The sequence below is a fragment of the Pelodiscus sinensis genome, chromosome 6 (genome assembly GCF_052426305.1).
Source record: "Pelodiscus sinensis isolate ZL-2025 chromosome 6, ASM5242630v1, whole genome shotgun sequence".
Taxonomy (NCBI): domain Eukaryota; kingdom Metazoa; phylum Chordata; order Testudines; family Trionychidae; genus Pelodiscus; species Pelodiscus sinensis.
The window spans coordinates 105,545,982-105,562,378 of record NC_143057.1 but is presented as its reverse complement, the minus strand read 5'-3'; the positions used below and the strand labels follow the sequence as shown (position 1 = coordinate 105,562,378).

Genomic DNA, 16,397 nt, shown 5'->3' with positions numbered 1-16,397 from the left:
TTAGAGTTGAGTAGCTCCTATACTGTAAGGCACTTTACAAATCCCAGAGGAAAACATAGTTGCTGCCCTGAGAGAGTCTTAACCATCATGAATAAGGAATTGGACATTTAAGTGTCTCTGGGTTTGCTTCTGACATATGCTGAACTCTGTCTTCTTCGGCCCTGTCCCCCAGCTCCCACAGAATTCAGTAGTATTTATATGTTAGGCTGTCTCAACAAATGCACAATCACCTTAGCAAAGCTGGCTCAATGTTCACTGGAATCAATGGACAATTTTCATTGGCTCAGAGTGTTGGATCAGGTGCTTGTATTGCCCTGCAGTATCTGTATTCCAAAAACTTTAGGTACAGATGTAATTTAACAGCAGTGTTTCAACCAAAGCAGGAAACAGTTGGAATTGCTTACTAACGGTACGTCTACACTACAGAGGAAGAACAAAGCTGCCACTGTTGATCTTCCAGGGTTCGAATTAGTGGCCTAGTTAAGACACCTAATTCAAAGTGAGAGGGGCCCTCCAGTCAATGCTAGAAACCCTGCTTTCACAAGGAGTAAGGGAAGTAGAAGGAAGAGTGTAGACAGCACCAAAAGTAGAGTTAAGCTACTTCAATTTCAGCTATGCAATTAACGTGGCTAAAGTTGCATGTCTTAACTTGACTTTGTCCTGTAGTATAGACATACCCTAAGGCTATGTATACACTGCAGGCTTCTTTCACCAGAACTGTTTTACGCAAGAGTTCTTGTGCAAAAGGTCTTCCACAAGAGTGCGTCCATACTGCCATGTGCTTTTGTGGAAGAGATGTGCTTTTGCTCAAGAGCGTCCATGGCAGTGTGGATGCTCTCTTGCACAAGAAAGCTCTGACAGCCATTTTGGCCATAGGGCTTTCTTGTGTAAAAAACTCCTGTTGCCTGTCTACACTGCCTTCTTGTGGAAGAGCTCTTGTGCAAGAGGGCTTATGCCTCATGGGGAGAGGAATAACTCTTGTGCAAGAAGCCCTGTTTCTGACACTTTACTGTAAATTTACTTGCGCAAGAATGCTTGTGCAGTGTAGACACTCTGCAAGTTTTTGCACAAGAACAGCTGCCCTCAGCGTTCAGTTTGGGGGTCTGCACTATACCCACTAAATCGAACACTAGAAGATTGACCTCCAGAGGCAAGCTCTCAGGGTACATCTGCACAGCAGGGTCATTTTGGGTTAACTGACCTTATTGCAAAAGAACAAAGTGCGCGTCTACAGAGCAAGCAATTATTTTGAGATGGAGGACATCTTACTTTGACTCATGTAACCCTCATTTCATGAAGAGTAAGGGAAGTTGAAAGAACAGTGTTCTTCCTTTGACTTCCTGCTGTGTAGACAGTGCCAAAAGCTGAATTAAGCCATTTTGACTTCAGCTACACAATTGAGTAGCTGAAGTTGCATTTCTTAATTCAACTTTTGCTCTGCAGTGTAGACGTGCCCTCAGTGTTTTACAAAGTTGGACTAGTATTGTTGACCTCATTATATAGATAGGAAAAGTAAGCCAGTGTCAGGATCAAATGATTTCTCCAAGTGAATCGTTGCCAGAATAGAATTCAGTTTCCTGATCATTAGACAAAGGTGCCTTCCGTGTATTTTAATGTTAGAATTGTGTGATCCTCTGAACTGAATGAGTTTGCAGCACCTACATGTAATAAAACTTCTCTGAAGCACTTTGCAATCTAGTTTTTACATAATTCTGCTTGTGCTGGTCAATATGCCTGTGGCTACTTAATTGGCAATAAACAGTTTGTGCAGATTCCTATTTATCCTGAAAAGGTTTATTTGGTATAACATAATCCCTGATTATTTGAGAGGCTATTTTATGTCAATGACTCCCTGTAGTTTTTCAATTAATTATGGGACAGGATTACAAGGCTGATGGAGGGTCTTAGATGGGCTTCATCTCCTTGCACACTGGAGCATTGATGTAATGAAATATATGGCATGCTTTTAGTCTCTGTTGTCATTGTTTTGGTATTCACAAAGTGCCATTTGGTTTAATCATTTCTGATTTGCCACCCATTATGTGGTGAGCTCTTCACTAGAGCTATGCAGTGTTCCTAATACATCAGCCAGCATGTGATTTCTCTTTAAAACACTCCTCTGAACTTCTTTGTCTTCTCATATTTTATATTTGTGTTACCTCATATGTGAATATCATGTTACATGATATGATCCATGTTGTGAACTGAAAAGTCAGTGAGATTTAAGGTAGTCCCATCCTGATGTGTGAGAATCCACCACGGTAAATCCAAACATAGCAAGATAAGACTATACCTCTTTGTATTTGTGCTTACAACTGCATCATGCTTTATGTGAGTCATGCACAGATCAGCAGGTAGACTAATGAGTTATGCGCACTGGCTGTGACTGACCTTCTGCTGAGCTTTTCCTTTTCATATGGACAAGGCACCTCCTTTTCTTTGTAATTTTTGGTTGTTTTGAAAAACAAGTTTCTGATCATTAAGTAAAGTTTGGATCAGAGCCTGGAGTTGTCTTGGGATCCCATTAATCAGTAGGGCTACGTCTACACTGGCCCCTTTTCCGGAAGGGGCATGTTAATTTCAGCTATCGTAATAGGGAAATGCTCGGGGGATTTAAATATCCCCCGCGGCATTTACATAAAAATGTCCGCTGCTTTTTTCCGGCTTTTAGAAAAGCCGGAAAAGAGCGTCTACACTGGCCCCAATCCTCCGGAAAAAAAGCCCTTTTCCGGAGGATCTTATTCCTACTTCAAAGTTATTTAAATCCCCCGCGCATTTCCCTATTACGATAGCTGAAATTAACATGCCCCTTCCGGAAAAGGGGCCAGTGTAGACGTAGCCTTTTAGGAGTTTTTACTGAGAATTTACCCCTACATGAGTAGCAATAGGGAGTTGGGGGTAGCAGAATAATCTGAGCCAAATTAAAGACATGTAAGTACTTGGACCCCAGGATGCTCCTATCCCCATATTGCCACACACTACCACCCAGCAAGGACTTTGAAAAGGAGCATTGAAGAAACTTTTTTTTTTTTGGCAACCATAATAAGCCATATCTTCTTTGCTCTTCTTCACAGGCTTTAAATGCTGTGTGTGCTCAGTACATTGAAAAGCATTGTGAAGTTAAAATACTTCATCTCTTTTGTGCTTCACATTGACATGGAACATTCTGATCCAAAACCCAAAAAAGACACACACTGCCCTCGGAATTGGGCATCTTTTCTAAGTCAGTGACCCTGAATCTGTTCTCATTAAAACTGGTGTCACTCAGGAGTAAATTCCATTGTGGTCAGTGGAGTTACACCAGAGCAAAACTAACATGGAGTCAAAACACTATCCAGTGAATATGTAGCTGGGGGCAGAACAGGGCTCTAATATTTTTTCTATATGTCATAGTAGGAAGAAGACTGCAGTCTTTTTTAATTTTATTACAAATCAGTTTCTGCTATTCTTACTCTGCCAGAACCCCCATTAAACCCCGTGGAAGCTTTACTTGAGAAAGGAGAGAGTGTGGGATGACCTGCTCTTTAATGGATATTTCTTATGCAATATATGACCTTTGGATTAGAAAAGGTATTGTATGTGCGTTAGATACTATGAACATGGATGTGAACACATCACAAGTCACAATTGGTACCATTGGTTCCATGTTTGTTTCCACCCCTCTTCCCGGTGTTATGACCTATGAACAAATGAGAGCAGCACTGACTGAATTGGGTTGACTTTGAAACATCTACAGACAAACTATGGAAGTCCGTCCCTCTTTTAGAAAGGCAAGGTGCCCTAGTGAAATTAAAGCTCTGACATAAAAGCAAAGATATCCCAATGGACTGAGATTGCCTATTTCCAAAATGAGCTGATGAGAATATTGGCTAGCCTTATTCTCAGTTTCATTCAAACCACTCCCCATTATAATATAATTTCACTTATAATGTTGCTGAGGCTGTTATGTCCTTCGTTTCTTTTGCACACTGAGTCTTTTCCAGAAACTCATTATGTCTCATAAAACATAGTATGGCAATGGTTTAGACCGGGGAAGGGGGACATCCAGCCAGCGACTGCTCTTTATACGAGGTAAAAACAAAGTGCCTACCTAAATATGGTTAAATTCTGCTCACCCTACTAACATGATTACCCCCACTAATTACTCACTGGGGGTATGTCTACACTGCAAAGTTAATTTGAAATAACAGCCGTTATATCGAATTAACTTTAATAGCATCTATACATGCAAACCGCTATTTCTAATTAATTTTGAAATAGCGGAGCACTTAATTCAAATTTGGTAAACCTCATTCTACGAGGAGTAACGCCAAATTCAAAATAGCTATTTCGAATTAAGTGCTGTGTAGACACTTAATTCTAAATAGGGGGCCTCCAGCCCTTCCCAGGGATCCCTTGTGGCCAGTCTGGGCACAACCAGGAAAACTTACTCTCCTCTCCCCCAGCCCCAGAACCATTAAAGGGGTTGACCCTGGCCACAGTGCCTGTGCCAGCTCCAAGCCTGCCAGCCCAGAGCCAGCAGTGGCCACTGGGGCCCCTGACCCAGTGGCCCCAAAACATGAGCCAGCAAGGCACTGGCAGCCAGCCCTCCACCACTCCCCAGGAGCAGTGTGCCAGCTCCCAGGAGCTTGATAGGGGCTAGAGAAGGTGGGCACCTTCCTGGTCCAGGGTGGAGATCATGGACCTTATTCAGGTTTGGGGGGAAGCCCCCAACGTCCATGATCTCTGCACTAGATGGAGGAACGCAGCTGTCTATGGCAGGATAGCTGCCAGCCTGGCCACCAAAGGCCACATGCAAACCCAGGAGCAGGTTTGCATGAAAATCACGTTGGTCCGGTGAGACCCCTGAGCTTCCCCTCCCCCTTCTTCCCCTTGCTTCCCCCTTCCAGCTCCCTCCTCCCTGGTTTCCCCCTCCCCTCTCCCACCTTCTTTTCCCAGTCTCCTTAGAGGTTCATTTCACCTGCCCCCCCCCCCCGTTTTGTTCAATAAACCCAGTTTCTGTTTTTGAACATACGTGTCTTTTGTTTGACATCAGGAAGGGGAGCTAGGGAGGAGTAAGTGGAAGGACGTGAGGGAGGAATGGGGCACGAGCCCCCAGTGGGGAGGACCGGGGTGGCTCTGAGGGCTCCCCAGGGTGGACGCTTTCCTGCAGGGCCTCCTGGATCCTGACAGCCCCCCGATGGATCCCCCCGGATGGCAGCCTGCAGCAAGTGCAGCCAGACTGATGGCAACGACAGCATGAGATGCACCAGCATGCCCAAGGGTATCTCTGGCTCCGTGTGGCTGAGTGCTGTGGTGTCCCGAGTGTGGGCACTCAGAGCACTCCAAGACAGGACTACTTTGCTGTCACTCATCGAGGTAGACAAGCAAGCAGGGAACCCTGAGAACTGTCTTTCCGGGGTGGGGTAGGGTCCCTTTAATCACCGAGCTCAGTTAGCCTCAGGCTGCAGCCCCACACATTAAGTCCTAACCTGATGCCCTGCCAGCACTGGTTCTGGTCAGCCTTAATTTCAGTTCAGGGTCCACTCAGTGTGGACATGTTATTTTGAAATAGCAAAATGCTATTTCAAAATAGGTGTTGTGTATAGATGTGTTATTTCAAATTAGTTTAATTCAAATTTTAACTATTTTGAATTAAGTTAACTCAAATTAACGCTGTAGTAGACATACCCTGGGAGTGGAACTTTTGACAATATTTTTATAATAGATATTTTCCTACTCCCACAATGAAAGCAGGATTGTGCCTAATAGAGGTTTCTGAATCTGTTTCTGAATCTCTACTGGGGGGACACATTCTGCTCTCACTGACATCGTAAATCCAGGGTTGATACTTTTTTCAGTAATTTACATAATGCCATAGAAATCAGAATTTAGTCCTTTGAGAAGAGTCACAGGAGTGTATTCTGAGTGCCTGCATGACTAGTGAACCTTGAACTTTTACCAAACTACTGGAAGCTGAAAGTCATAATATAAACTCAGCTGAGCTACATTTGTAATTCATTGTATCACAGCATGACTCACCACTAAAGGCACCTCCTGCTGGACACTCCAGGAATTAGATTTTCAACTCTGGAGCGCCCCCTTTTGGCTGATGTCTCACCCCGTTACCTATTTTTTTCCTCTACCTCTGTGTTAGGATCCACATCTCTCCCAGAATGTGGTATCCACCCCCCGGGTACTGCCCTATGGCGGTGCTTCCACACTCTGGGCTCCTCCTTCTCAGGGAACCTCCCTTGCCTCACCTTGCCTCAGTGACCCACCAGCAATCTTTATCTAGCCCCTTGCCTAAGAGGCAAACTGCAGTGTGAAATGGCCATTCATCATTGGCAAGGGGTGGGAGTGGACCCACTGCCTTCTGCTGCCCTGGTTATGTCCCTTAGTACCCTCAGGCCTTGCTTCAGGCCGGGAGCTTGCCTGGCCAGAGCTTCCCCAGCCCTGCTTTAAGTCAGGAAGCCTCTTGGTCCCTCCTGTGCCCTAGCTACAGCAAGAGTGAATCTGTCTTCCTTCCCTCCAGGAGCCCTTATTTATGCAGCCCCAGCTGGGCCCTAATTGGCTGACTCCTGCCACAGCTGCTGGCTCCACTGCTCCAGCCCTCTCCCATGACTGGGTTTTAGCTCCTAAATGGCCAGTGCGGAGCAGATGCCCCATCACACTCATTTACACTAAATACTGCCAGTTAATATAGGGTTAATGTAATATCTTATTTATCTTACTATGTATTTTAGAAATGTGCATCTGTCTGGCTGTATGTGAGTCTGTTCAACAATGCCTCGTAAATGGTAAGAGCTAGAACCAACAAATTTGGTATGTTGCTTTCTCTTAGCATAACTTAAGGCAAGGACAGAGTTTGGTTGTGCCAGGACGATGGGATGTACCTGGAATTTGATTGTTTCTCATAAAATGGAAAGGGAGGAGTCTGGCAGGAGGGACAGTGATACTGCAGGATGACCAAGTGGGAAGGGACAGCAAGGGGCCAGAGATGGGTACTGGGGCAGATATAACCCCATTGAGCCAGAAGGGGGTAGGTGTGGGAAAAGGGAAAGCTATCTACTATATATTTAAGAAATTGTGTCTGTTTGCCTGTGTGTCTGTCTGTCCCCCAGCTGGGGGACATGCACCTCTCTGCTAACTGTGCCCATTGCAGTGGCCCATTGCAGGTACTTCTGACCTGGCCCCAGTTGTTGCAGTGAGAGAGGGCTGCGGTTGTCATCTTTCCCCCTTGCATACCGAACCCTTCATACTTATGAACGAAGAAAATTAAGAAAAACAAAATTTATCTGAGTTAAGGACCTGATCCGTACTGGGTAAATCCTCTTCTAGTAGATTGATCTAGATAGGATTGGATTAAAAGCCTCACGCCTTTTCTACAATTATTTGGGCTGGAAACAAAGTTGCCCCATTACCTCTACCAAAATTGATCCCTAATTTTGTTGAATGCTAATACAACAGCTTCTAACCCTAAATAAAACTGCAGTGCCTATCTTATTCTGGGCTGTCTTTGGATTGCTAAAATAAGAGTATGAATATGTATCTGGGGAGCATATGTTTGATTTCATAACTGTTTGCAGCCAGAGTTTCTGTGTTGGTGCAGAGACAGAGTTAATCGTTGTCTGCAGAAAGGTCTGTGTGTGCTTGAACTGGCATTTCCCCCTGCGGACTCTAGGTCACTGAGATTCTTTTGCTGTTCCCACACTGCAAGAGGAGTTTGTTAGAACTAGACAAGTACAATGTAGGTGATAATGCCGAGTGCCTTGGCTCATGCTGTGCCTACAGCAGGTCCTTTTCCAGTTATGTTATCATTGATCAATTCTGTCACTTTGCTCAGTGGTGGAAATTCAGGGCTCTGCTGTAAAGTGCTTGGTTGGGTTTTTCACATTGGCCGCTATCCTTGGTACTGTGCTCTCATTTAGCAGGGATTCTTTGGCTGGACAGGTTTTGTAGTGCTACACTTTGCACTGTAACTGGAGGGAGTACAGGTAGTTCTAGGGTGCTAAAACAAACCAGAACACGCATTCAACCCTTACAGAGACTTGGCAAAGCAGGGATCAGCAGCGGTAGCTTAAATGGCGCATTAAGAACCTGACATTATGGAGTGTGTATGAAATACATGTAAAAATGTTTCAACTGGTTGTTTTTGTGAGAAAAATATTGTATGAAAAACAGGTGATCTATGAAAACACTACTGGTGCATTAGTTAGTAAATCCTAGTAAAAACCATTGCCAAAAATAATAAGACTCATTTGTAATACCTAATGTCCATCCTGGTAAACTGTGTTGGCCCAGGTAACTTAGGGTATGTCTACACTACCCCCCTAGTTCGAACTAGGGGGGGTAATGTAGTCATACGGAGTTGCAAATGAAGCCCGGGATTTGAATTTCCCGGGCTTCATTTGAATGAAGCCGGCCGGTGCCATTTTTAAATGCCGGCTAGTTCGGACTTCGTGCTGCACGGCTACACGCGGCATGAACTAGCTAGTTCGGATTAGGCTTCCTATCCGAACTAGCTGTATGCCTCGTGGAAGCCTAATCCGAACTAGCTAGTTCATGCCGCGTGTAGCCATGCGGCACGCAGTCCGAACTAGCCGGCATTTAAAAATGGCGCCGGCCGGCTTCATACAAATGAAGCCCGGGAAATTCAAATCCCGGGCTTCATTTGCAACTCCATATGACAACATTATCCCCCCTAGTTCGAACTAGGGGGGTAGTGTAGACATACCCTTATTGTCACTGTTTAGTATCAGTAGGACTTGAGGCTATAGCGTACATGCAAGTAAAGACAGTGTCTGCCCTGAGATTGCACCATCTGCAATAATGGCCCTCATCTTGTAGTCTGGGTAACACTTCTGGTGGTCCAGAGAGCAGGTTCCTCTCATAGTGTTGGCTCACCTCATTTTCAGCTGCTAAATTGCACTTTAAAAAACTTTAGATGCATTAAAAGATGGTGTTTTCCAAAGAGGCCAAGTCTGATCGTTGAAATCAATGGGAACAGACTAAGGTCAAAGCTGAGTGCTATTGAAAATCTCATCCTAAATATCTTCCTGATTTTACTTTTCCAGGTAAGCAGTTGCTACTGTAGTTAACACAGGCCTGCTATTTGATCACCCTGAATAGGAGAGCTAGTGGATCATGCACTCGCAAATGGGGAAGAATTTGTTCTGTGAGACAGTATAGCTATCAAGAATGGGGTCCACACTGAAACTCTGGTCTAAAATAATGCTGTACAGAGCATAGTGTGCAGTGGGAAGTCCACAGAAGAGTGCCATTTGGTTTGCTTTTTATTTATTTTTGATGTATTAGCTCTACAGTATGATTTTCCATCTTGACACTGACGCATTTGCTGATGCTTTAAATTGGATGCCAGCACCTTCCTGGTTCATTGTTCTGAACAGATGAGTTAAGACCTGAACTTCTGTGCAGGAATTTATGGCTCTGGGTTGAAAAAATAAGAAAATATGTGAGCTGAATATACCAGCTTTGTCTTCACAGATTCGGAGGAGTTAGGAAGTGGAAGCTATGGGCATCGGTATATCACAGGCACCATAGTCGGTGACGATGATGGATTTGATATTGATGATTCAGACTATGACATTTATATTGAAGAGGTAAATCCAAAGGTTCCAGTTTGGCATTTCTATTTGTATTTATTTTCTAGTGGTATTTTAGATAAAGGGATCTGTTCCTGTTGGTATATTTAACTTTTTACCTTATTGGCACAGGTAAAATAAGTGTCTTGTTTGTGTCTTTCTCTTCCTTTAGGATGAATTTGTTTCTTCATATATATTTCTTAGGGCTTGTCTTCACTACCAGGGAGATCAATGTTGCTACAGTGGATGCAACTGGTGTTGATTTAGTAGGTTTAGTGAAGACTCATTAAATCAACAGCAGAGCATTCTCCTGTTGGCCCCAGTACTCCAGCTCCACTAGAAACATAAGGTAAATTGACTGGAGAGTGTCTCTGTTAATACAGCGCAGTGAAGACACCAGAGTAAGTTAGCCTAAGCTATATCAACTCCAGGTGCATTATTCATGTACCTGGACTAGCATAAATTAGGCTGATTCCCCTTGATAGTAAAGATAAGCCTTCAAAGGATGTAGAGTTAATTTCCATGAAACATGTTTAATTTTAGCTTGTGACTGTACTAAACTTAAGTTTCTTTTATTTGCTTTAGCTCAAGCCACTTCCTGCTATTAAAGGAGGAAATAGGAAGTTTTTGGTTGAAACCAAAGTTGCTCCAGGGTCTAGTACAAGGCTCCTTTCCAGGTTAATTACAACCAGTTCAGATTCTATTACTGCCCCTGCAACAACTATACTCCCCATCTCTACAACCGCAGCTAGCACCACTACAGCTAAGGCAACCAGAAGAAATGGCATGGCCTCAGCAGTTCGACTGTTTGATCTGTCCTGTGATGAAACAGTCTGCTTTGCCGACAGCTTTTGTGTCAATGATTATGATCGGGGCGGTTCTCGATGTCACTGTAACCTGGGCAAAGGAGGAGAGACTTGCACAGAAGGTAGGTTTTGTGCAGTGGGCCAGACCAATTTTTCTCTAAGCAAAATTCTGTACTTGGCAACTTGATGGATGGTTGGGATAGTTTTCCTAATTGGCTCCAAAATGCAGTTTGCTTCTGATGGTAACTAGTTTGGCAACTACTGATACCTGCCTGATAGTGATATTGTTTTGCAATTTTTGATATTAACATCTCTACTAATCTAAGGTCCATCAATGGCAATTAGCCAAGATGGGTAGGACTGGTGAACCTAGCCTCTCTTTGTCAGTAGCAAGGGAGGGATCACATGGGCTATGTCTTTACTGCAGCCTTCTTCCGCAAAAGCTTATGAAAATGAAGCATGGAGTAGAATATCGCCACACTTCATTTGCATAATTAATTAGGGTTGTAGGATTAATTAGGTTTTGAGGGCCTTTTACCAGTGAAAGAGCATTTCACAGTAATATCCTTATTCTCCATTTATTACCAGTTACCAAAACAGAACACACACATTAAGAATACAATGTCCTCTACTCCCTATAAGGCAAATGAATTTTTCTTGGTGGCCAGTAAGGGATGAGGCCATCGGGGGGAGGGAGGGCTGAGTCCTAAAGGTTCTGCACAAGAGAGTTGGCAGGGTGTTGAGGTCTGGCAGCTTCTGCTCTAGGGTCTGTGACCTAGAATTAGGTGCAAGGAACTTCCATTTGGTGAAACTGTTTAACTATACCTTAACCAATCATTTTAATCTGAAGTATTACAACATATTATTTTTCACCAATCCTAGCCCATTACAAACCAATTCTTTAACCAGTCATAGCCCTCCACCTTAGTTGATTTAAATCTTACAGAATTAGTTATGTAGCAAACAGAAACAATTAAAGAACCAAACAGAAACCATACAGACAAACAACAGAGAAGTAGGAACCATAAAGACAATACAATAAAGAGGTATTGATTTCACAATCACAACTGCTGCTAAGTGATTCCTTGCCAGACAGAATGCAATCAAAGTTTTCTTTAACCATCTTAATATCTGTTTCTTTATCTGGTGATGGTGGGTACAGGAGTGCCCTCTTAGCAGCCCGATAGTCCTCTGTTTTAATGTAATTTAGATGGAATGTGAGGATGTGACTTTCTGCTTTTTTGCTCATGGCTTCTCCCATCCTAATGTGGCTTCAGACCTTACACCTTGTCTCACTTTCTCCTTCTGGAAACCACTGATTGTCACAATGAGGTCCAGTCCTTCTCTTTAAACTGACACCAATCTCCATCATAGCATACAGCTGCTGAATCCCAAGTGCTACTGAGGTACCTGGGTCCGGGTAAAGAGGGTTACTGTTCCTTCTTCTGAGTCTCTCAGATATGATCCTAGAAAGGATGCTGGAGCCTTCCCAACATCCCCCCTCCTCAGGGTCCCATTTCTCCCCCTGAAGCCTTGTCCCCAGCAAAGCTGGAAGCCAGGTTGGGGCCAAGGAGACCCCTAATCCCTTCACCGGGATGGCATGGGGAAGGGGAGGGAGCTCCAAGCAGCCCCCAGCCTGTAGCCTGCCTGTTTTGCTTAAGTCTTCATTAGAAAGATGAATGGTCACAGACACTCAACCCAGTTAACATTAATGACAAAGGGGAGGAAAGATAAGCTGAAAAAGGGAAAGAACAGATTTAAGTATATTCAGATAAATTGGATTTATTCAAGTCAGTAGGACCTGATGAAATTCATCCCAAGATGAAGCAATCTCAGCACCATTAGCCACTATCTTTGAGAATTTATGGAGGAATGGTGAGGTCCCAAAGGAATTGAGAATGGCAAATATAATCCCTGTCCTGACAAGGAGGAACAATGAGGAACTAGGGAACTAAGGATCAGTCAGCCTAACTTCAATTCCTGGAAGGATACTGGAACACATTATTCAATAATCACTTTGAAAGGGCTTTGAGGATAATAGGATTCTAAAGAATAGCCAGCATGGATTTGTCAAGAACACATCATGCCAAAGCAACCTAATTTCCTTCTTTGGCAGAATTATTAGTCTAGTGGACAGGCAGGAAGCAATAGACATGATGTATCTTGAGTTTTGACATAATTGCATGTGGCATTCTCATAAGCAAACTAGGGAAATGTAGTCTAGATGAATTAATATAAGATGGGTGCACAACTGCTTGAAAGACTATACTCAAAGAGTATCTATCAAGGGTTCACTATCACACAGGGAGGGCATATTTAATGGAGACTCAGAGGTGAGTAAGGGGTCTGGTACTATTTGATATTTTCATTAAGATTTTGATAATGGAGTGAAGAGTGTGCTTCAGTTCATAGCAAAAATCCTCCACAATTGAAGAGCGGGATTAAAGACAAAATGGAGGAACTTCCAGGGCACTTTTTATGTGGAGGGAATCCCATTGGTCTCTGTGGAAAAATACAGTTATAAAATGGAGTTTGTTACATGAAAATGTCACCTGTCCATGCATAACTAAGTACTTTTCAGGCAGCAACTATTGCTCCCAATCTTGTTTGAACATTCACATAGGAGCTTAACAGATGTGGATTGACATCACATAGGGACCATTGTTAGTCAAGTACTCCTGTTTGCTCAACTAGTAGTCCTATAACAGTAGGCTGGCCCAACCTCCTGTTAATTGGCTCTCAGAAGCAAACATTTGAAATACAAGTACGAAGCCAATACTCATAACTTCGAATACAAAAATGCATACGAATAGTGTAAACAGAATCAGCCAATTGTACGCTTTTCATAGACATCTTACTTGACACACTTTATATAAGATTTGGTGCAGACATTTAACGGTGGCTGCTTAATCTGCAGCAAGAGATATTTAGGTTACATATTAGGAAAAGCTTTCAAACTATAAGAGAGATAAGGTGGGTGAGATAATATTGGACCAATAAAAGATAATTACCTCACCCATCTGTCTATCTACTATCCTGGCACCAAGGTGGCTACAACAACATTTTCTAACTACAAGGATAGATAGTTAAATTCTGGAACAAGCTTCTAAGAAGGGTGTGTTGAAATTCCCATCATGAGAGGAATTTAAGAACATGTTGGACAAATAGCTGTCAGGGATGATCTAGGTTTACTTGGTTCTGCCCCATTGCAGGTGTAGGACTTTATGACCTCTTGAAGTCCTTTACAGATCTACATTTCTACGATTCTGTCTTTTAACAGAGTCTTTAACCTACCATCTTGGGCAGAGTGGTCAAGCAAACTGCAGAGCAGTTCACCAAGCCATGTGCTAATATTGGGGACTCCTGCTCCTCCCTTTCTCCTAGACAGATTCCCATGAAATGAGTCCATTCCTAATCAATGGTCCTACTTGTTGCAACTCCATTGAAATGCAACCTAGATGGGGATACTATAAGGTGGGTGCCTAACAGGCTGGATAAACATTCTCAGAGAGTAGTTATTAATGGTTCACCATCATGCTGAAAGCACCTAACAAGTGAGGTTCTGCAGGGATCTGTTTTGGGACTGGTTCTCTTCAATATCTTCATCAATTATTTAGATGATGGCATAGAGAGCATGATTATTAAGTTTGCAGATGATACCAAGCTTGGAGGAGTTGCAAGTGCTTTGGAGGATAGTGCAAAAATTCAAAATGATCTGGACAAACTAGAAAAATGGTCTGAGGTAAACAGGATGAAATTCAATCAGGACAAATGCAAAGTATTCCACTTAGGAAAGAACAATCAGTTTCACACATACAGAATAGAAAGTGATTATCTAGGATGGAATACTGCTGAAAGGGATTTAGGGATCACAGTGGATGACAAGTTAAACATAAGTCAAAAAAGTAAACGTGATTCTGGGATGAATGAACAGGAGTGTTGTGAGCAAGACATGAGAAGTCATTCCTCCTCCCTACTCTGTGCTGATTAGGCCTTAATTGGAGTATTGTGTCCAGTTCTGGGCACCACATTTCAAGAAAGATGTGGGGAAATTAGAGAAGGTCCAGAGAAGAGCAACAAAAATGATTAAGGGTCTGGAAAACATGACCTGTGAGAGAAAACTGAAAGAACTGGGCTTGTTTAGTTTAGAAAAGAGAAGACTGAGGGGGGATATGTTACAAGGAAGAGGGACAAAAATTGTTCTCCTTGGCCTCTGTTGATAGGACAAGAAGCAATGGATTTAAACTGAAGAAAAGGAGGTTTAGGTTGGACATTAGGAAAAACTTCTTAATTGTCAGGGTGGTTAAACACTGGAATAAATTGCCTAGGGAAGTTGTGGAATCTCCACCACTGGTGATATTTAAGAACAGGTTAGACAGTCACCTGTCAGGGATCATTTAGACTGTCCTTGGGCCTGATGTGAGGGCAGGGGACTGGACTCGATGATCTCTCGAGGCCTTTGGTTCTATGATTCTATTATTGTTTCATCGGGGAGAGACATTAATTGCTGATGGCCCCCTCCAATGGCTTTGTCACAGCTTTCCAGATATAGCTCCCACATTAGGTGCCAAGTTTCTGATAGTGAATGCTTACAGCCACAACCAAAGGTTACCATCCTAAATGGAAATGTATACATTGACAAAGACATATTCCCCGTTTTGTCACAGCGATAACAATAGCTACAAACCCACAAGTTATTGCTTAACATTTGTTCATCTTTGGAAATGAAAAGTTCTGTGTCTGATTACTCTTACTTGGAGGCTCTCATCTGTTAAGGAGGGGATTCTTTCTAGTCTGTCACCACAAAAGAGCACTTGTGTGTATGATTAAGATGAGATGCACGCTGCATTTTCTTCTACAGATGTCACATCAGAAGTCATGGCACTCACGGTACATTGTGGCTACGTCTGCACTGGCCCCTTTTCCGAAAGGGGCATGTTAATTTCAGAGATCGTAATAGGGAAATCCACGGGGGATTTAAATATCCCCCGCGGCATTTAAATAAAAATGTCCGCCGCTTTTTTCCGGCTTTTAGAACAGCCGGAAAAGAGCGTCTACACTGGCCCCGATCCTCTGGAAAAAGCGCCCTTTTCCGGAGGATCTTATTCCTACTTCAAAGTGGGAATAAGATCCTCCGGAAAAGGGCGCTTTTTCCGGAGGATCGGGGCCAGTGTAGACGCTCTTTTCCGGCTTTTCTAAAAGCCGGAAAAAAGCAGTGGACATTTTTATTTAAATGCCGCGGGGGATATTTAAATCCCCCACGGATTTCCCTATTACGATCTCTGAAATTAACATGCCCCTTTCGGAAAAGGGGCCAATGTAGACGAGCCCTGTATGATTCAGTTGATTATTTGCTTTTCCTCTCCTTACTTCAATGAACAGTTCTTGGGGAAAGTCCATTTTGCAAAGCAACTATTGTGACCATAGATGATGGAACAGCTATAGATGTGATTATTTTTGCCCTAATGCCCAAGCCTACAAAGATATGGGATTGTTATGGATGTCACATAATTATATAAAATGAGTGGAGCTGAATATGTTAATCTGAGTCTCAAATCCATTCTCTTTAATGTAGTATTTATCCCCTGGTGTCCTAACCAGATCATGCACTAATAGTGCACAATAGTGATCTTCCCTTCATCAGACATCATTCCATGTTAAATGATGCATTAATTAGGCTGATTCTACAGAGCTTTTTTTATACTTAACAGTCCTCTTTAGAGGGACATGACATCCAGTGAATCCATTTAACGGTCAATACCTCTTGGGGATGAGTTTTCCTCAGTTAATTCGTGCTATAGCCTCACTCCGTTTTATGTAACAAGCTTTGTTTCAAGTGTTATTGTAGTCATATCTGTCCCAGAATATCAGAGACACAAGTGGATGAAATAATATCTTTTATCGCACAAACTTTTGTTGTTGAGAGTTAGAAGCTTTCGAGCTGGCACAGAGCTCTTCTTTGGGGCTGGGAAATGTATAGTTAAAGACTTTTTATCCTGTGTGCTGG

The 16,397-nt window shown here is 43.0% G+C and overlaps 1 protein-coding gene across 1 annotated transcript in view; it reads left to right on the top strand.

The window, feature by feature from the left end:
- Nucleotides 1-16,397, top strand: part of EGFLAM (EGF like, fibronectin type III and laminin G domains) — a 125,691-nt gene that overhangs the window by 58,906 nt on the left and 50,388 nt on the right. Inside the window, exons 8-9 of the mRNA XM_006139475.4 lie at nt 9,487-9,602; nt 10,170-10,512. Of these exons, the coding sequence (XP_006139537.3) occupies nt 9,487-9,602; nt 10,170-10,512 (459 nt within the window). The remainder of the gene's footprint in view (nt 1-9,486; nt 9,603-10,169; nt 10,513-16,397) is intronic.